Raw genomic sequence first — 21,210 nt, 5'->3', positions numbered from 1 at the left:
CCCTGGGGGTTCGCAAGCTGTGGGTCGAGGGTTCGTAAAATAATTTGCAAAAATTGTTACATTGAAACCCTGAAAATTCTCTGTTTTGCATTTGCCTTTTGGTTGAATTTGTGGAGGAACATCATTATCCTCTGTTATTCTCTTGTGCTCTGGCTAAAGCTATGTCTAATATAAATATATTATTTAGGTGCCATCTTGTGGCATCGTGATGTGAAGCAACTGTATTGAAGTGACGAAGGACCCTCACATCGTTAAGGCTATATCTACTGTAAATCTAGTAAAAACAAAGTGCTTGCCGTCATCTTGTGGCATCTATAGGCATTTATACATTTGTGGGTAACTTTCAATTACTCACAGAATTTTGGTACCAGAAAGAGGGTGACATGGGAGTGGATTTTCACTCCCATCCCATCCCACTCGGACAGCAAAACTCCCGTACTGTCCTGTACGAGACTATAGTAAAAAAAACAAAAAAAAAACAGTAATATCGGTCAATAATTTGAAAAAAAACCAGACGCATGTATCAAGCCCGTACGGTCCTTAGTTTGAGGGATCAGATATACAAGAAAAATCTGACGAGTAAGTTCTCCTCTGCAGTAATTGGTGCTATACTGTGGCAGTTTGACACATCGGTGAGTGCTCAAAGACTGAATAATTGTACTGGTATCGGTCTGAAAAAATGGTATTGAACATCCCTAGTAATATATTTACCAGTTGTAATAGTTATGAATAAAGGGTTGGGTTCAGCAACAGGTGGATTTTTTTTTCTGAAACTAAAGCTAAAAATTACAACACGTGGTAAAATCTGCATTGCACAAGCGTTAAAGGTCAAACTCAAAAACAAAAAATGAAAATATCTCAAAAACCCGATTGAAAAAAGCTAACATTTTTTTAAATCGGCGTCAAAATTACATTTATTGACACATAAAGCCATATCTGTTTACAATTTGCTATGATTTGAAAAAATAACATACCTATATGGAGACTGACCAATACTATTGATATGTTGAAAAAAAAAATTGAAATTGACCAAATTTGACAGACATTTTGGCCCAATGCTAACAAATAAGAATACAGTACAGCATGAACTGATTTGGACTACTGCTACCTGTGTACTAGTTCAAAGAGTGCCAATTCGGAAATAAGCACATTCTCACTGTGTGATATCCTGATTTCGATAATGAGAAAAACATGTTCCGCGCTAAAATAAGTCTAACGCATCTTAAGTGGATCAGCTAAGGCTAAACGCTGGGCGCTAATCCGTACCTAAACGACGTGACCCACGGGGGCCATATTCATAATCGCGTTGATTTGCCTTTAATTCCTCCCGACGTGCGCAAAAGCGACGCGTGCAGGTCGTGGCGTCGCTAATCCAGACGTGATGCGCCATCATCTAATTGATAGCAGACGGTACATCCAGCTATTAGGAAGAGGAGGAGTTTTTTGAGCTGAGGAAGAGCGTGTCCCCTGTAGATCCCAACCGCACATTAGCCATGCACTTTGATGACCGATATGTTTTTCTTGTTGTTTGTTTCATCTCAGACATCTTTAAAAATGCATGATACACACAATTCTTTCGGCGACAGTAGAAGCTCTTCTCTTATCAAATATTGATTGTAGGCTAGGCGCACTTTTCTCACTTCAATAAAGCTAGCGGGCAAAAAGCGTTGTCTTCAGCATGTGTACATATTTACCCTTAGCCTTGCTCCCTTCTTGGAGACATTAAGCTGGCCTTTGTCGAGGAAAAAACGGAAGAAATAGAAAAAAAAATGGATGTTTGAGTATTAGAAACGATCACCTTGCGGGGGGTGTATGGATTTACTGTGTTTGTGTATATGAAGGCCACCTCTGCATCCTTTCTTCGGCCAATATATAGTAAAATATATTTGTTTCAATATATTCCTATGGTGCTTGGTTGTTATCAAATAGGAGGATTAGTTTATTACTATTTTGGGCATTATTATGTGTAATTTTATGTATGTTTAGGCCCTCTAAAATATAATTTTATTGAATACATTGTATTTTATTTGAATTATATACATATTATTCTATTTCATATTGAGGCCGTTGCATTGATCAGTGTGACACAGTGGCTAATGTACCATAAATGGTACCAGTCAATCTGCACACACTCATTATTTCAAATCAATACGTACATTGAAACCCTGTATTATTAACTTGGGCAGGATTGTATTTTATTATTTTATGAGTGATTAAGTGTCCAAACTCCAAACTCAATGTGTTACTTTTATTTTATTTTATATCTCATTTAGTTTTATTGCTCTTATCACAACAGCTCCAGCAATTGGATTGATGCGGGTTATATGATCAAAACTGTTACCTGCAGTCGATGAGTGGATTATCCCAATATATATATTATATTGTATTCTTTTTTGAATAACTATAGTAATAATAGATCATAATATTTTTAAAACTCAGCAACAGTAGCCTCTCTCCTTGGTCTGCCGAGCAGTACGATGTCAATAGCCTAATGCGTTGGCCACCTTTCCCAGCTGCTTTTGGATCAGTTTCGTGTCCAGGAGAGAACAGTTGGAGAGCCTATGGTAACTTGTGCACCAGGTGGACAGACCCCCATATACAAGACTGACTCCCCCCCCACCCCCACCCCCACCCCTTCCAAGTACACTCTCGTTTGCAGACGGGCACTCAGTATCGGGTATCAACGGGTGATGTCATCTCACCATTTGGTGAACTCGCGTCATCAGTGTTTATTTTGTGTCGTCGCACCGAAACCGGTTGTGGCCTTGTTTAGTTAAGCTGCAGGGGAGAAGAGAGACAGGAGGTGGGGGTTGGTGTGGGGCGTGTTTACGCTCACTCAGCCAGCCAAAAGCCTCTTTGTATTTGTCGTTGCTCTGGTCAAAGATGAGAAAAAGCCCAGATTACAGTATGTGCTGTGTAGACTGTGAACATGAAAGCATTAATTACAGTTCCAGAGTGCAATTTGTGTCAAAATTACGTTTGTATGCTGAAGAGCTGCCATGCAATCAAATGAAATGTAGGAAATGTGAGCATGTGGCAATTTCAAAATATAGAACTGCGAAAATGTGCAATTGAGCCTTTATTTATGTACTATTTCTAATGAAAATTGCTCTAAGGCTATACGATGCTAACAATAAGTATGCTAACAAGTAGCAAAATGGTAACGTGGTAGTTAAAAGCAAATATCCTTCCTGAATGAGTTGAAAAATTAGAAACTGGAATGATTCAAATTGGTTAAGAAATGTAGAAGGAATAGGTAAATATGTAAATTAGGGGATTTTGGGGGGAAAGTTGTGGAATTCTGAGAATGTAGGATTTATTGTAAAGTGAAAAACAGTTCATATGACTGTGAAGTTGGAATGTTTGGATCAGTCTTTAAATGTTGAAGGAGGAGGTAAACATACAATATCTCAATTTTACTGAAAATGTGGCAATTTTGGTCATTTAAAGGAACGTTAAGTGGATGTCCTTAAGAAGATAAACAGTATGAAGTTTGAATGTTTCAAATCGGTTCAGAAATGTGTAAAATCAAAATCATAAAAATCTGTAATGTAGGTCCAGAATGGCCTATGTGGGAATGAGGATGTGCATATTTACTGTCGAAAAAAGCCAAATTGCCAGAATACAGTTGCTGTATTTCCAGCATTGCGTCGCAAGGGTGAATCATTATCCTGCTGAACTGCGATGAAGAGCCGCCCCACTGATGCATCCCCTTGACATTTGGAATGCTTTAAAGCTGCTCTGGGCGTTTTTTGTTTGTGTTTGTGTGCTCAGAAAAGTGTAGTTGCCATGGTATCCATGTGTGCGGCTAGAGTAAGTGAGAATCGCAGAGGCCGGACAATGCAACATTGCAAAAAAAAAACCTTCCTTTATTTTTTATTAAATCCTGATATTAACAGTTTCAATCATAATTGCACCACAACTCAATAATCAAGTTATAATACCCCTCAAAAATGCTTGAATCAAGCAGGGTCTGACCTAAAGCCTTTTCAAATCCTCCTCACCAGTAGTTGCCGCTATACTACGGCAGTTTGACCCAATTTTTTGTCAGTGTGTTAAATGACATTTTAGACATCAAAAGTACAGTACCACAGGTACTGGTACCTCGGTATCGGTGAGTACTCAAAGAGTGAAAGTTCGTACTGGTTTCGTTCTGAAAAGAAGGGGTCTCAAACGTCTCTACGTAGATGGGATCGTAGTCCACCACCATGACGCCGTCACTGGAAACACAGTCATTTGCCGCATATAGAAGTCAGTCCGCGACGTTGGCCCAAGGCCGTAAATACTGTCGATAATCATTAACATTCACAGCGCTGCAGCAGACGCTACATTGTTCTCGGTAGGTTGCACACTGGAAATGGGAAGCAGGTGGCTGGACTTATTTCCAACTGGTCGAAATGGGTTGTTGCTGTCATGCTTACGTCGCCACGCATCTATTAATGTGCATTCCTGAAACGGCCCGCATTGTACTGAACATTTGATGGGCTCATGTTGATGATCTGAACATTTTGAAGTGGAAAGAGTTTGAATTCGTCACAAATTGTGGACAGGAAAGTGACTTATGTAAAATATATCTTCATTTGTGAATTTTACTGAGAATATGTGGGGATTAAGGCAATGTCAAATGAGTTTGGTTGATGTTCTGAATCGTCTGTTCATCAGTAACTTTGCTGCCTTGTGAACTTATTCGTCTGCACTGCTTATTTCTACGCAGACATGTTTGCTTTCTTTTGTTTTCACAAAGCTTTTGTTTGTCATAAGAACTGTCAGTCTAATTTTCTTCGATACAAAAAGAGACTCCCATGCACTTTCTGCCACAACAAAATCATGTTTTGCTATTAATTAATCATAGTTTAAATGCCCTGCCCTCAAAGCACATTTGCTGAACGTCTAATTTATGCATCAAAACCTCATAGGGCTGTGTATTCGTTTTTGCCACAAATAATGAAATGTCGCATTAAAAAAATGGTGCTGTCCCTCGACAAGTGTCACAGTTACAGAGAAATACTGACAAAGCAGCAGCACACTAATTGGCAGTGGGGATAAACAAGCGGGGCAGGAGGATTCAGAATAAATCTGTGGGAAAGCAAATTGCCATTTGGAACGTTGTTGGACAAAAACAAAGATAAGTCTGATTTGTGGTATTAAATGTCAAATGGTGAATTGCTATTTTGTCTCAATGAGAAATTGCATTGCACTTCATAAACCACAGAATAGTTCTCCTATTTCTGTTAATTACATGGCCAAAATGATCACCGTAGGATATATATATATATATATATGTATATATATATATATATATATATATATATATATATATATATATTTATATATTTATATATAATATTTATATTTATATATATTTATATATAATATTTATATATATATATATATATATGTGTATATATATATATATATATATATATATATATATATATATATATATATGTATATATATATATATATATATATATGTATATATATATATATATATATATATATATATGTATATATATATATATATATATATATATATATATGTATATATATATGTCTATCCCAGCTGTCTTCGGGCAGTAGGCGGGGGACACCCTGAATTGGTTGCCAGCCAATCGCAGGGCACACAGAGACACACATACTCACAATCACACCTGGGGGCAATTTAGAAATCAAAAATCAACCCAAAGTGCTGTGCAATAAAGATATCCAAAATACAGTACAACATAAAAAGAAGACCCGCTCCCTCCCTTCTTCCCTCCCAACATACACAGACACATATCCACAAGCACACCTGCACTCACACACACATACACACAACCTGATTAACTATGCTAAGTAAAACATGGCAAGGCACAGAGAAACCATACGAGGAAAGAGTACGCAAGCGGAGCTCATCCACTCTAAAGAGGAATGATAGTCCACGGCCACAGGGAGCGCCACCATCCCAGAGACCCCCATTCTATGGTGTCTCCCCTCACCACATACACATGTGGGGTTGACAACAGTGCAAGTTCACAGTGAAAAGGGTTTTAAGAGCCACATGAAACCGGGCAAAAACCCGCATGCGGCTTGCGAGATGCAGGTTGGCCAGGCCTGATATAGCGCCTCCATAGTGGCGAACGCTGCAACTGCACTTAAAATATGTTAGTGTGATGTTTTGTTTGAAATCTTGCACGCAATATATATGTCTTAAAAAACAAATATTAAAACTAATACAAACTAAACTAAAACAAAGCATTTAAAAAAACTAAAACTAATAAAAACTATGAAACCTGCTCTGAAAACTAATTTTAAAAAATAAATAAATCAGACAAAACAAAACTCAGAACGAAATAAGAAATAATTCTAATGAAAATTCCAAAACTATTAAGCCTATAACCCTGGTCAGTACAGAGTCAAAGCACCATAACTGTCGAGTGGATTTTTTTTTTCTTGGCAAACAAAAATATAGAAAGTAAACTTTCCCCATGCCTGAAATTCAACAGGAAGTTTGGTTTGAAGAAGCCATTTCAGGGGAATTCCAAGATTAATATTTTGACAAACCATTTGCATGATATCTAATATGACGATCTTTATAAGAGTTTGCCATGAAAGCTGGAGTTTAAAATTTTCTTTCCTAGACAATTTATCACGTGGCCCAGAATATTTCTCCTGCCTCCCTAAATGGTCGCATGTGTGGCCGTGAGCCAATGAGGATAGCCTGGTGGGCATGGTCGCCGTGGGAACTGCGACCGCATTAAACCCTCATTATCCCGAGTGGGTCGCATCGCGTTTGATCCTTCCGTGTCCCACTAACCAAAACGTTTACGCTAAAGTTCACCAGCTGCGCCCATCTGGAGGTGTTGTCATCACTGCTTTAAACGCAGCGTAAAGTCCGCGTCACCCTTCAAAAAACGGCGACGTCTCGCTAGCGTTTCCGAGCATGCCATTTGTCCGCCAAAGCTCCCTGGCATTGCTTTAAATAGACGACATTAATGAGCGTATCCTCTGAAATATGGATCGGCTCCTACTTCGTCTTGGCCTTGCTCACGTCGAGGCCCGTGAATTATGCCTCGACTCTGGCACAAATGACTTTCTTCTGGGATGAGCGCTGCGGCAAACGAGCCAATAATTGTCTTTTGAAAAGCTGGCTGGGAGCCTGCCAGCTGGGCGGTGCGTATCTGCCAGGGAGCGCTTGTTTTAAGTGGAAAAAAAAGACAGGCTTTAAGGGGGGGACTGTTGTCCGTGTTTTCAACGTAAAGTGTTGTGTAGGAATAGCAGGTTAGTGATACTTTGAATGCCCCAAAAGTGGCACAGCAGTGTCAGAGTAGTTTTGTACAGTAGCACTGAGTGGAGTTAGCTTTTCACGAGCTTGATAGCACGCATTATGATTATTGAGTAGTTTTTTATTTGTCTGTAACTACTGTTACGTTTTTGAATCCCTCTTTTGGTGATCGGCATTAGCTGAAGATGTAGGCTGTTCTGTTAGCTTCTTGTACTAGCCCTAGCCTCGTAATAATGATAAAGAATAAGACGTGTGACATTTTTTAAAGTGTAGAATTGCCTACAGTATATTAATAGTTCAAACTGTAAATCATTTGAAATGCATCCTTAAAAATAAATGACTTCATTGCAAAAAATTTAACCCAAGCTAATCTTAGCTCTTCCATACAAAGATGTTAGTGTCTTCAATATACCTGTACTTCCTGGAGGCCTTGACACTGCTACTGTCCTATTAGCCAGGGCTTTGGTGCCATCTTAGGGTGTTACAGGAAGAGCACAAAAACACACACATTTGTGTGTGTGCGTTCGTTTGCGTGTGCTCGTGCGTGTGCATGTGTGTGTGTGTGTGTGTGTGTGTGTGTGTGTGAATCATGAATGGTAGGACGAATTTAGAGGGTTAAGAATGTAACATGTGACTTTGCCTGTACATTTAAAACACATTGCCTGTACAGTTAAAACAGATTTTATGATGGCGACAGACAGTTTGGTGTGTGGTTGCACTTGAAGGTACCACCACAGTATTATTCTGCCGACACAAGGCCTGTGAAAAGAATGACACGATTGGCCGAACGTTCTGTCCCTGCAGCAGAGATGAAAAAGCAAACATCCCACGGCTAAATGATAGAAACGAGTCGAGCCCGTTCCCCCATGTTTGTCATAAAAGTGACGACACCTATCAGAACGCAGAAAGGCGGTTTTGACAGAAGGCTGAGTTTTGCCAGACAACACAAAGCCCACGCTTGCTGGATCCGACTGGTCCTGAATGCTTGAACTCAAGGCCGAGGGAGCGTCGCTATCAGTGGTGGGCCAGACGGCTGTGCATTTGTTTTAATGACGCGCCTCATCTCCCCCCTTTCTCGATCCAAATGGGCTCACCTGAAAGTGTTTCATACCCTTTTTCTCATTGCTCCTATCCTTTCCTCTCCACCTCTGTTCTGTCGTCCAGCCTTAAACCAACAGCGTGCCAATAAATCTCCGTCAATCGTCATCTTTCGCTCAGGACTCATGTCTACCTTGCAATGTAACGCTATAATTACAGCTACACCGTGTCAGGCAAGGACTCTTCCAGTTTTCAAGTCCCTGCAGGCGCACTTGGCCCTCTGACAGCAGGGATTTGGGCTCTGTGGCTGCGTAATTACGCGTAGCCCTCTGGTTTCCATTTGCGCGAGTGCCTGTTTATTTGCTTCAGTCTGTTAAAAAAGAGAGAAAGGGCGGCAAAAATGATGGGAGGGGCTGCAGCGTTTCACACCAGAAAATCTCCTGCCAGTATTTGTGGGTCTGGCAGCGTTTGTGTTTTTAAAGAACACAACCCAAAAAGGCCTCTTTTGCACAGAGTTTCTGGTAAATAGAAGAGACAACACAGTAGTGCAGCTGGGATCTTTCACACAGAACCCAGCTAGGCTAGTGAGTGTCTGGGGTTAAATTGTACACCCTATTCTGGAACTTTCTGCTACTCCTTTTACATAACCGTCCCTCCGATGCTACCTCGGTAGCCGGAAGGTTTTTGGTTTGACTTCAACCCCAACAAGTAGTCGTTTCTCAATATCAAGAACTCAGATTACGTATGGTCTTCCTAAGAACGTACTCAAACGTACTTTTTGAGAATGCTAGTCTCTTAAATTGGAACAGTTGTGTTCTTGAGAACTTCTCCACTGCTCTGACGGATATCCATGATAGCAGCACAAAATGCATCTTGGGATATTTTCCCTGCCAAGTCTAAACAAGTTTGGTCAACATTGGTGTTTCTAGTGTTAAACTTAAACACCCTGGTCCCCGCTTTCTGCCATTGACTTTCACATAGCTTTCTTCCTGCCCCTGATACTACCTTGGAACCCCAGACATTTGCGTTTTGATTTATTCCATTCTTTGTCCTTATCTTTTATCCAGAATTTGCAACTGTTGAATGGAGGCAACCACAGTATTCTTGGTTGTTGAAGTTTCACCCTTAAATTGTTTGCCCTGATTCTTTAGTTTGCTATGAACAGGCCACTTTGACGTTTCTAAAAAGTGTATTGAAAGGAGCAGCAGTATATCAGGATACGGCCCTGGTATCAACATGCAGGTTGGATGGGGGGAAAAAAAAGCCCAGAATCACAGAATAAAAAAAGCTGTTTGAAGCAGTTGCCGTGCTTCTCTTGCACGGGGGAGTGAGCTTGCCTGCAAGAGATAACAACAGCTCTGACTGCCTCTTTTTTAAGTTTTCTTTGTTTAGCCAGGTAAGGAAATTGAGAACAGGTTCTCATTTACACTGCCAAGCTGGAGGCAGTTTAGATTTACAGCAGACATTTGGAGCCGGGATTCGTGCCAACAACCCTTCCGTCACTGGACGGTCCGCTCTAACAATTGAGCCACAGCTGCTCCGCTCCAATTGTTCTAGTACAATACGTGTAAGTTGTAAGTTGTAACTGCTGGCGCAGTAAGGACACAAAACTCAACAAAACCTCCTTTGACGATTTACATGTCTGCTAACTCAGAGAATGAAAACCTTTCGTTATGAAGTTCATTATGTGTAATGTATTGATTAAACACATCTAATGCTTAAATATTGGTGACTGATTTAATATCTAAAAGAATAAAAAAGGCTTTGTGGTTTTTAATGTGGAGCACCCACCACCCAAATTCATGTTTTTCATGCCTAAAATTTTGAACCCTAAAATTTAGCTCCGAAAAAGCCTTTGAATTAAAGGTGAAACGTCTTTAACAACCAAGAAGAATTTGGTTGCCCCCATTCAACCTTTGCAGATTGCCAGATCGCCATGGCCTGGATGACTGAGAATCTACACAGACATACTGTACTTTCACAAAGAAGAGAAAAACTGAGAAAAAGTCAGTGGGCATTGTGAAAGGAGCTTGAGATTCAACTTAACCTGGCGCTGTCACGCGGTAAATTGCGTTTGCCGTCTCATGAAATATCTTATGGCCGGCAGCGTTGGGCGGCTAATGCGAGCGGTGATAAAGCAGAGCAGAGGTGCGCAAGGACACAGGTGTTCCTCAAGGTACACATGACAAGGTTGCTAGTCCTCGCTGTCAAAGCGCGTTAGCGAATCAATCTGTCATCTGGTGGGCGGCGCGGGTCCAAATCTCCGCAGACATGGTGCGGGGGGAAATGAAAGATGATGTTGCGCTCGCTAACTTGTAAAGGTTGTCACTTAAGTCTCTTCGGCGGTGGCGTAGCTTGAGCGAAAGCCATAACAATGCATGGAATTGGTCTTTTTTCATGCCGTTCCGCCTGAGAATGGCAACGCGCTCGTCGTAATAGTGTCGGAGATAGAATGCAATCCTGCTTATTTACTACAGCTTAGATGGTTTTGACAGCAAAGTTTGCCACCAGCTTGATGCTTGTGAGTGCGTCATGACACATCAGGTATTACTCTACCACAACATCAATATCTCACTGTGAAAACATTATGCCTCAACCCCAACCATCAAGGGGTCCAAGCTTGAATCAGGGTTTGAAATTATGGATTCAAGACTAGGTTGGGGTTTGAAATTAGGATTTCAAATTAGGGTTTCAAGCCTGCGTTCTGTGTTGAAGTAGGGTTTTAAATCTTGGCTAGGGGTCCAAGCCTGAATCAGGGTTTGAAATTATGGATTCAAGCCTAGGTCGGGGTTTACATTAGGGTTTCAAGGCTGGATTAAGGTTTAATGTCTGGGTTAAGGTCTTGAAAATACAGTTCCAAGACTGGGTTTAGATTTTAAATTAGGGTTTCAAGCCTTGGTTGAAGTTTCAAATTAGGGTTTCAAGACTAATTTAGCATTTAAATTAAGGATCTCAAGTCTGGGTTAGGGCTTGAAATGACAGTTTCAAGCCTGGGTTAGGGTTTCCATCTTGGGTGCATGTGTGCCCCATTTGCTAAGTACCACAGCACATTTAGCCTCAGCTTTTACGACATGATTCATTGGGGGCTTTATGAATCGTTAACTCAGTACTTTCCCCTCGCAGCTCGTGCAACTGGGCCATCCGCACCTTGTGGCTGATTACAGCCGCTTGTAAATCCGAGGCCTCGCAGGAGTCACGGGGGGGGGCAGGAAATGGGACATCATCAGCTCGCAAGTCTGGATTTTAGATACAGGTTAGGGTTTCAAGTCTGGGTTATAAACTTGGGTTAAGGTTTCAAGTCTTGATTTCAAGCCTCAGTTAGAGTTTCAAGTTTGGGTTTTAAACCTGGGTTAGGGTTTCAAATCAGAGTTAGGGTTTTAAGTCTGGGCTTTAAACCTGGGTTAGGATCTGATGTTTGGGTTTTAAGACTGGTTTCAAGCATGGGTTAGGATCATAAGAAGGTTAGTATTTAAAATTAAGTTTTCAATTTAGGGCTTGAAATCATGGGTTCAAGTGAATGTTTTAAGTACTATAACAATTCCTTTGTCATTGTTGTTTTTGTTTAAGTGGGTTAAAGCCAGAGGTTATAATTTCAAACAAGGGTTAGGGTGTGTAGTCAGGATTTTGGTTTCAAGTTAGGGTATCAAAGCAGGGTCAGCGTTTCAAGCAAGGCATAGGGTTTCAAAGTTGGTTTAAATGCCAGGGTTAAGGTTTCAAGGCTGGGGTAGGGTTTCAAGCAATGGTTAGGGTATTAATTCAGGATTAGGAATTCAAAAAGGGTTTCCGGCAAGAATTGGGTTTTTTGCTTGTTAGGGTTGTAAACAAGGGCTTGGGTTTAAAATCAGGATTTTACTTTGAAATTAGGGAATCAAGTTGGAGCTAAGGTTTCACACTATGAACAAAAATTATAATACCCAACCAATGCGGTCTAATGTTTTCCCAAAATTGCATACAAATAAAGGCCAGTCCCTCAGGGATTTCTCCCATCTGCAGTTGAGGAAGAAATTACGAAATTAGTAAGAAATTAGTAAGAAATACGTAATTATCATTTGCTTGTTTGTCAGTTTTTTCAATTTACAACAAAATCCCTTCAACAGCGTAGACACACGCTCTTAATTTTTCTATATGCGCATGTTCCCATTGTATTTATTAAGAGCTTCCACATCCCGAATAGGGGCTGCAGGCACTTTTGCGTGAGAGAGTAAAAGGTAATGAAAACCGCAACAGCCTTGGCGCAACACGAAGAGGATGCCTTTGGGGGGCTGGTGGTGGGGGGAGGGGGCGGGGCTGGGTTTGACACACCGAGGAGACGGCTCCGGCGCGGGCTGATCGTCCTCACTTGCTCACGCATTCATTAGCCATGCATTGCTTCTCGCTGGGAACCTCCCTTCTCATCAGGGGCGGCAGCCCAGTCAGGGTTTCTAACTGGGGTTAATGTATCAAAAAGGGTTTCAAGACTGGGTTATGTTTCAAATTAGGTTGTCAAGTATGGTTAATGGTTTTAAATTAGGGTTTTAACTCTGGGTTACGGTTTTATGTTAGGGTTTCTAGCCTGGCGTAGAGGTTTCAAGCCTGAGTTAGGTTAAAATAAGAGCTTCAAAGTTGAGTTTTAGCCCTAGCAAGGTAAGGCTTTTGAGTGATGCTTCAATTCCTGGGTTAGTTTTGTAAATCTGAGTCCATTTTTTTGTCTTTGAGTGCTAAATGGAAATCCGAGGGACAGGTCATGCTTTTATCATCATCAAACCATCATTTACTGTTTTGGACGGGCAATGTTTGAAGTATAATTTTAAAATTCATCCATTTATTTTCTTTCGCGCCGCGTTTCTTGTCATCACAGAACTGTCGAAAGACAATACAATACAATTTTATTTATACAGTATAGCGCATTTCACAACAGCCACAGCTTTAACAAAGACAAAGACCTTGACCACGGTTTCTGATGAATGTCCGTCTTTCCCGCCATAGGTGCCCGCTCCCAGATGGTCCAGATGGACTCGAGCAAGTCGGGCTTTGTGGGCTCCCAGGTGGAGCTGCGCTGCATTTTCATCAACAGCAACCCGCCGGTGAAGATCTCACAGGTGACTTGGCAGAAGCTTCTCAATGGCACCAAGCAGAACGTGGCCATCGCCAACCCGGCGCTGGGCGTCTCCGTGCTGCCGCCTTTCAAGGAGCGCGTCAGCTTCAAGCAGGCGGCCGTGCGCCACCGCACGCCCTCGCTGGAGGACACCACCATCGTCTTCTCCAACCTGCAGCTGTACGACGAGGCGGCGTACATCTGCGAGTACACCACCTTTCCGGCGGGCAACCGTGAAAACATGGTCAACCTCACCGTCTTCGGTAAGAACGTCCCACTGGGACATACAGCAGGTAGACAGGCTGGCATAATGTGATTTTAGCCCTAAAGTCTCAATTCAACTTTATTTTTGAGTGTGCCATTACCATAGATGTTGCTGTCACAGCATGCATGACGTCAATCACGTTTGCTCCTAGCGAAGTTTAAAATATCCAGAAAGAATGGTTCAATTCTCAAGTCCCTTTTAGTCATCTTTCTTGCTTCACTTTACTTTTAAGCACCGATCCTCATTCCTTTCCACATCTCTTACATCTCTTTTGGGACATGCTCAGCTCCATATTGATGACACTGTTCATGTCGCAGCTGCTCCAAACATACCATCGCAGAGAGTCCCAAAGCGGTGACATTTTCCACTCAACCAAAACGGCGGCTGTCCATTAAGGCGCACAATAACAAGCTGCCCACGGCTGTACGATCACAATAGTGTTATATAATAGGTTATAATAGATTTTCCATTATTGTTCGTTTTTATTTAATTTTGACTTTTATTCTTTAATTCAGTTAGTTTTAATTCATTTTTAGAGTGGGTTGGTAGTAGAGGTGGGCGATATATATCGTTATCGATATCATCGTAAATCTTGCTTTCACGATGTGTAATTTTACATTATCGAGTATTTATACTGCCTCGAAAACCGAGTCAGCCGACGGCCGCAAAGTATGAGGAAATGCTGAAAAATCAGTGTGCATTGACGGCAGAGGAGGAGGAAGTGATAATCATTCGCAGAATCAGCGGGCAGGACCCGGTCACGTGACTCTGTCCGCACTGCAGCGGAGCTGTTTCCTCCTTATTTCATGGAGTAGTGTCGAGCGGGGATTCAGAGCAAAGCGCGAGTCCACGTCATCCGTAGTTCCGTAAATGGTTTGGGGTTGACAAGACTGACGTCGGTGGGAATAACATTGTTAGATGTGCCAAAACGGTCACTGTGAAGAGCAATTCTGTTGCACCACGAGCCATATGGATTACGAGGAAAATTTGGCGACCGTGCAAGCACGCTGAACAAAAGCTTAAACACACGCACACTCAGAAAACAGTCGCAGAGTGGAACCAACAAATATAAACGCACGCACGCACGCACACACACACACGCCCAGTACTTTAGCGAGCAAGTTAAACGTGACATCCTGGATGATCGGTTAACATTCGCTTTGGTCCGCATTATGACCGGTCCCCAGGGTACGTATGGACAAACAGCTACTGTATTCACATTCCCACAAATGGACAATTCAATAAGGCTAATGTATATGTTTTTGAAAGTGGGAGGAAGCTAGAGTATGCACAAATTAGGTTTTCAAACCACCAGTGTTATGGTTTCAATTTAGTGTTTTAATACAGAGTTAGTGTTTCTAATTATGTTTATTTTTTCAAAAAGGGAACAACTTCAATTTACCATTTTGAGAATGTTTACCACTAGCCTCAACACTAGCAATGTGCTTCTGCCATACACGTATTTTTTAGTTGTCAGGTAATGATGGGCTGCTGAAAGATTCTTTTAATAGCAGTAAAACTGTCAATGGTTTGTCTGTGGAATTAGTCTTCTATTTTGCTTTGATGTTTTTCTGTCAGAGTCAGATAAAGCGCGGTCAAAGGTACATCTTCCAATTTACTGAAGCGTTTAAAGAATGATCGCCGCGTTATGGACTCGGCGCTCATGTGTGGCCAAACCGCCTTTGAAGGCCTCCAGCGAGCCACATTTTTCCTCCGCTCTGAATCCTTTTGTATAAAGAGACTTTTCACAGTTTGTGTTAGCGCAACCTCGGTGTCAGCCGCCACACTTCCTGCCAATGACTCCTCCACGGGTCAAGTGTGATTATTGGGGTGACGCACCCCATTTGAATGCTTCACAACCACCGTTTTTTTTTCTTTTTAAACAGGAAACGGCTAGAAACGACAGCACATACCTGTAGCCGGAGCTGGGCATTGCCCAACTACCACCGAGTTCCCGTCTGCACATTCAAATGACTACAGTGGTACTTCTACTTACGAACGTATCTTCATGCGAAATTTTCACGTTACGAAACGCCTCAACAGGAAAATATTGCCTCTTGTTACGAAAGATATTTGAGGATACGAAAGGTAAAAAAAAATACAGTATGGGCTGCTACTCGCAGCTCCAGAGTTTCCTAAATGCAACATACTCCTAGCTGCTCTGCCATTGGCTATTACCTAGCATCTTCCTGGCATCCCATTGGCTAAGAGGGACCTGTACCGTATGTGTCTATGTGTGTAGATAGACAGGTAGATACATACATATGTGATAGCAATGTCTCGTCATTCGCCCCACGGGGCATGAGGTGTTCCGATAGTTTTATGTGAAGTAGAAACGAGGAAAAGAAAAAAAATCTTTTGTTTTTGTCCGTACAAACAAAGCAAGCGATAATAGAAAAGTATGAAAAAGGGATGCGTTTGGTTGATCTCGCCAAAGAGTATGACCGTAATGTATCGACAGTCGCCACGTTATTAAATCAGTTCTTTACAAAACGTCAGGCAAAAAACACTTCTGAGAGTGAACCAAAGAGGGCAAAAAGCGGGGGACAGATATTAAAAGGTAAACAACCATCATTTTTATTCTTTACTCTATTCTTTGTTTTTTACATTATGCACAACTCTCATTTATTGTGCAATAATCTAATTGTAACATGTCTTTGTTACATGTTTTGATGCATTTTTATGCTTTATAAAACCTTTATGTCTGAATTTTGGGGGGCTTGGAACGAATTAGGGCATTTACAAGGAAAACACGTCCCTACTTACAAAATGTTCTAGTTAAGAAATTTCTTCCAGAACCAATTAATTTCGTAAGTAGGGGTACCACTTTATATCTTTTTAAAACATACAGCCTTGTAACATCCAATTGGTGCAACCCTGTCCTGACTATCTTTCTATCTATCTATCTATCTATCTATCGATCGATCGATCGATAAAAAATACAGTCCATCCATCCATCCATTTATCCATCTATCCATGTTCTTTCCTGTTTTGAAAAAGATAGGTAGTGGGCTAGCTAGCTAGTGTTAGCTACCTTTTTTTCCCCAAAAACAAATGTTCTTCTCTGGATGAAAAAAAAAAAGTTTTCTGTTGAGATGATTCTTCTTCTTCTTCTATTATTATTATTATTATTATTTTTTATTTTTTTATTTCAGCAATAAAAAATTTGATATTTTGGGCTGCTAAAAATGTTGAGAATTTGGTGGAATTAAATGAGATACAACATGTGTAGCTCGTGTAAATTTTTTGGGATACAAAAAATATGTAGATTTTGTTTGCCGTTTTTGGAAGACAAAAAAATTTAGATATGTAATTTTAACAAGCCGCAAAACAGTTTGTTTGTTTTTAGGACAGATTCCCAATGGAATCAGAAGAGCTACTCTGGATTGCATAAACCACGTACCCCCTAAATTAACCTGACATAATATTCTTTTTGCATGTACTTCCATATTTTCCAGTTTTGAAAAATTGCGTTATTCTAGGACTTTCCCAAAGTAATCAACGCACACATCACCATACACATTGTCAGTCTTCCAAAGCTTCAAGCACCAATTTAGAGAAATACTATGACGTATGTCTCTTCTTACATCCACAAACATGTCAGTACAGTGCATACGGAAAGTATTCAGACCCCTTGAAATGTTTCACTTTCTGTATCATTGCAGCCATTTGCCAAAATCAAAAAAGTTCATTTTATTTCTCATTAATGTACACTCAGCACCTGACCTGTTTTCTGAAGATGAGCCGTGATTGGTCGTTACCTGAGCCCTAACAGAAGTGACAAAATGGCCGCCCCCTGAGATGGCTAAAAAGGGGTGGATTTTGCTGCTTAACTCATGTTCCACAAACGCAATACTGTATTAGTCAGAATGCCGAGCTTGAACAGAACGTGTTTGGGTTGATTTCCTCCTTAAGACTACTTAAGGCTATGTCACTTAGGTTTGAATCATCAGGTTTTGGAAGGGGGAGTATTGCGGGTTAGGACACAAGAAGTAGGGATCTTTGATGAGAGATCTCATCAGATCCAATCTCTAAGGGTTGATTTTCCCTTTGAAATAAATGTTTACTTAAGTTCCCAAACCAACCTTAGATGCTCGTTTTAAATCCAAGAACCCTCTGCACTCTTCGCTTGAGCATGGTGAGCTCTTGCGGATCTGCAAGCGCCTTCCCCCTTTGCATTCACTTAAGATCAAGACTGCTTTTTGATGCACTAAGAGGAGATTGCTAATTGGCACCTCACAAAGGATTCGAATAAGATGAGTGTGCGTGTTGGGCCTCCATCTGCGAGACCTGTTTTTGAGCTTTGAGGAAGTAGCACAACTTTGCCTGATTAGTGCTGTTTTGCTTACTTAGCATGCCCCCCTGGGAGGTAATGCACTTCATGTACAAAGTCTTTTGTTTTATGAACTGAAATTACCAGAGGTGGGGGACTGTAGTCACATAACTTGATTCGAGCCAGAATTAGGGCTGAACAATTACCGTAATTTCCAGAGAATAATGTTATTTTTTGCACACAAAAAAAAACTGGCCCCGGTATTGTACAGGGGTCTATTAAAAAAAATATGGAAAATGTTTCACATTCCATATACGTTTACCAATACATAGAGGTTGTAAAAAAAAAAAAAGTTTACTTACATTCTAGCATTATATCTAATGTATAATGTTACAAATCTCTTCTTCTGCAGCTCGCCCCCTGACTCGCATGACCTTGACCACACCCACCATCGTGGCCCGCTCTCAGCGACGCAAGATGACGGTGGCCACGTGCGTGTCGGCCAACGGCAAGCCGCCCAGCGTCATCCGGTGGGACACCAGGCTGAAGGGCGAGGCCACCTTCCAGGAGACCCGCAACCAGAACGGGACGGTGACGGTGCGCAGCAACTACGTGATCGTGCCCGGCCGGGAGACGCACAAGCAGAAGCTGACGTGCATTGTCACGTACCGCAACGAGAGGTTCACCGACAGCGTGGTGCTCAATGTGCAGTGTAAGCATCCACTTGCTTTTGTAGTCCTTGGAGATACGTTGGCTATCAGCACAATTGATCCGTATCGGAGCAACAACCATGGTTTTAAATAAGGCCCAACTTGTATGGATTTTTTTGATGTAGATGCCGATTCTGATATTTGGCAGATCAAAATTCTCATAACCAATTTATCGAACAATTAAAAAAAATATGAATAAAGTTATTTCTTTTTTGGTCCCTAATGCTTACACCAATAAAGATCAGTCCCAGGCAAAACACTTAACTGTTTTACAATACTTTGTACTTTAGTATTTATATAACTGAACAAAAGCGGCAATACCGGCTGGTTAAATCAGCCGGCCACTTAATTGATCGGGGCCTTTTAGTTTAGTTTTTAGTTTTAATGCAGGGGTTCATATTTCTAATGCAAACTAAAAGTAACTACAATGTGCACCTGTAAATACCGAAGGAATTGTTTATTTTATGAGCATTTTAACTAGAGATAGACAGATGCGTTTTCTATTCAGGGCCGATACTGATTATTAGTAGTTAGGGAGGCTGATAATTGAGTCAATTGAAATTTTAAATCCTCGAGTCCCTGGATGATAACACAGTTTTCAATTGATTTATTATCGGTCATCAGATTTAAAGAAAAAAAAAGTCGATACCAAATCGGCGCAGATAATCGGCCCGTACGATAATCGGTCTATCCCCAATTTTAACATACAATTTTATAACTTTACCAAAATCAATTTAATTAAGTTCAATTTTTAACTGATGCAAACTGGAGAACCCATCGGCTTCCATTTACTATAAACTCGTAAAAGTAAACGGAGACACAAATGAGGCACTGAATATGATATCCTCGACCTTCCTACTAAACAAACATCCTGAGCCACTAGCCTCATAATCTGAACCTTTTTTTTTTTTTTGCGCCTCTGCCTTGGTGTATACAGTTACCGCTACTTTTTGACCTAACTCAATAAATGCTGCAATATATTAGGTAGGCCTTTTAGCGTTTGTAGGTTTTATCTAAATTAACCTCTTTTCACTCAGTACAAAACTGTGCTTTGAAATAATTAAAGATGCATCCATCCATCCATTATCCAAACCGCTTATCCTCACAAGGGTCGAAATTTGAAAATTGGAGATTTTGTTGGGGTTTCTCAAAATGTTGAGGGATCATTCAGATTTTTGGGGGGCAGTATCAGCGTTTTAGATTTTGGTGGACTTTTGGAGGAATAGATTATTTGGTTTGATTTTTGCGGCATAATGCATGGAAATTGTGTTGGGATTTTATCAAGATGAGCAAAAGAAGGGCTTGTGCAAAGCAAACTAATGTTTTGTAGTTAAGCAGCAATGATTTTACAATGTTGACCAACAAACAAACAAAACAAAAAAAACATCGAACATCTCCAATTTTTGCTGTTCTCAGTAAACATTTCATATATCACAAACACGTAGATACACACGATGAATCAGGGGTTGTTGACAAATTGATATGCGGCTCTGATGAGCGGAGACTGTCGTATGAACTTTGGTATGAAGCCAACTAGCGAGGACAGAATGCAACACGTCTGTTTTGAGTGGAAGCAAATTCCTGAAATTCTTTTTAATTGGAGGTTCCCGCAGAAACGTGTTTTTGTGACCCAGCCGCCCCCTCGTGTTCTCCTTCCACAGACGAACCTGAGGTGAAGATTGAGGGCTTTGACGCTAACTGGTACCTGAACCGCCAGAACGTGCAGCTGACCTGCCGGGCAGATGCCAACCCGCCAGTCACCATCTACCAGTGGAAACTGTGAGTGTTGCCCACGCTTCACATAAAGCATGTGTGCTTTTGAAAAAATGCCTTTTAAAAAATGCTTGCTTTCTACTTTTTTTTGTTCAACCCAAATTCTGTTGTTGGTTTGACCCGATTTTATTCATTCAATTTATTTTTACAATTTATTTTTTACCCACATTTCTAAAATCAAATTATTGTTCTTTTAATTTTCTGTTTTTGTCATTTTTTTACCTCATTATTATTACACTTTTTTTTTTAAAAGTACATCTTTTTATGTTTTGCGCAATTGTTTTACACATTTTACACATTACACATTAGTTGTTTTTGATTTTCAACCAAATGTTTTTCTGTTTCTTTTACCTGAATTATTTTTTTGGGCTTCTTTGGATTTTAATTTGTAACTTAACCCGCATTTATTTGCTTGTTTTTTTTTAACTCAATGTTTTTCATTTGTTTCTAATTAACACACCATTTTGCCCAGCCCAAATCAAATTTCCACATTCTCCCTAAACATACCTCCCATTGAAATAAAACATTTTACAAATTCAACACATTATTCTAGATTTCTTAACCGACTTGTTCGTTTTCAATTCAGCATTTTGTTCAACTCAACTCATTGCTGTTATTTTTGTTTTTACCCAATTTTATTCACACCCTTCTTTTTGTTATTGTTTTTTTAACCTGACCTGTTTTTTTCCCCCCGTTTTTTTTTTTTTTTTTACTCAAATGTTTCTTGTTTGTTTGTTTGTTTTAAACTTTACATTTATTTGTTTGTCTTTTTTACCCAAATGCTCTTAGCTTAATGCAGAGCGAAGCACAGCT

The 21,210-nt window shown here is 40.6% G+C and overlaps 1 protein-coding gene across 5 annotated transcripts in view; it reads left to right on the top strand.

The window, feature by feature from the left end:
* The window catches only part of nectin1b (nectin cell adhesion molecule 1b), a 214,408-nt gene that overhangs the window by 67,686 nt on the left and 125,512 nt on the right, over positions 1–21,210 (top strand). For all 5 annotated transcript variants that reach the window (XM_086035131.1, XM_086035132.1, XM_086035130.1 and 2 more), the window contains 3 exons: positions 13,268–13,639; positions 18,327–18,626; positions 20,286–20,403. In XM_086035131.1, the coding sequence (XP_085891257.1) occupies positions 13,268–13,639; positions 18,327–18,626; positions 20,286–20,403 (790 nt within the window). The remainder of the gene's footprint in view (positions 1–13,267; positions 13,640–18,326; positions 18,627–20,285; positions 20,404–21,210) is intronic.

The sequence above is a fragment of the Filicampus tigris genome, chromosome 7 (assembly GCF_054856515.1).
Source record: "Filicampus tigris isolate MCC_2025a chromosome 7, RoL_Ftig_1.0, whole genome shotgun sequence".
Taxonomy (NCBI): domain Eukaryota; kingdom Metazoa; phylum Chordata; class Actinopteri; order Syngnathiformes; family Syngnathidae; genus Filicampus; species Filicampus tigris.
This window is presented reverse-complemented; position numbering and strand designations above follow the sequence as displayed.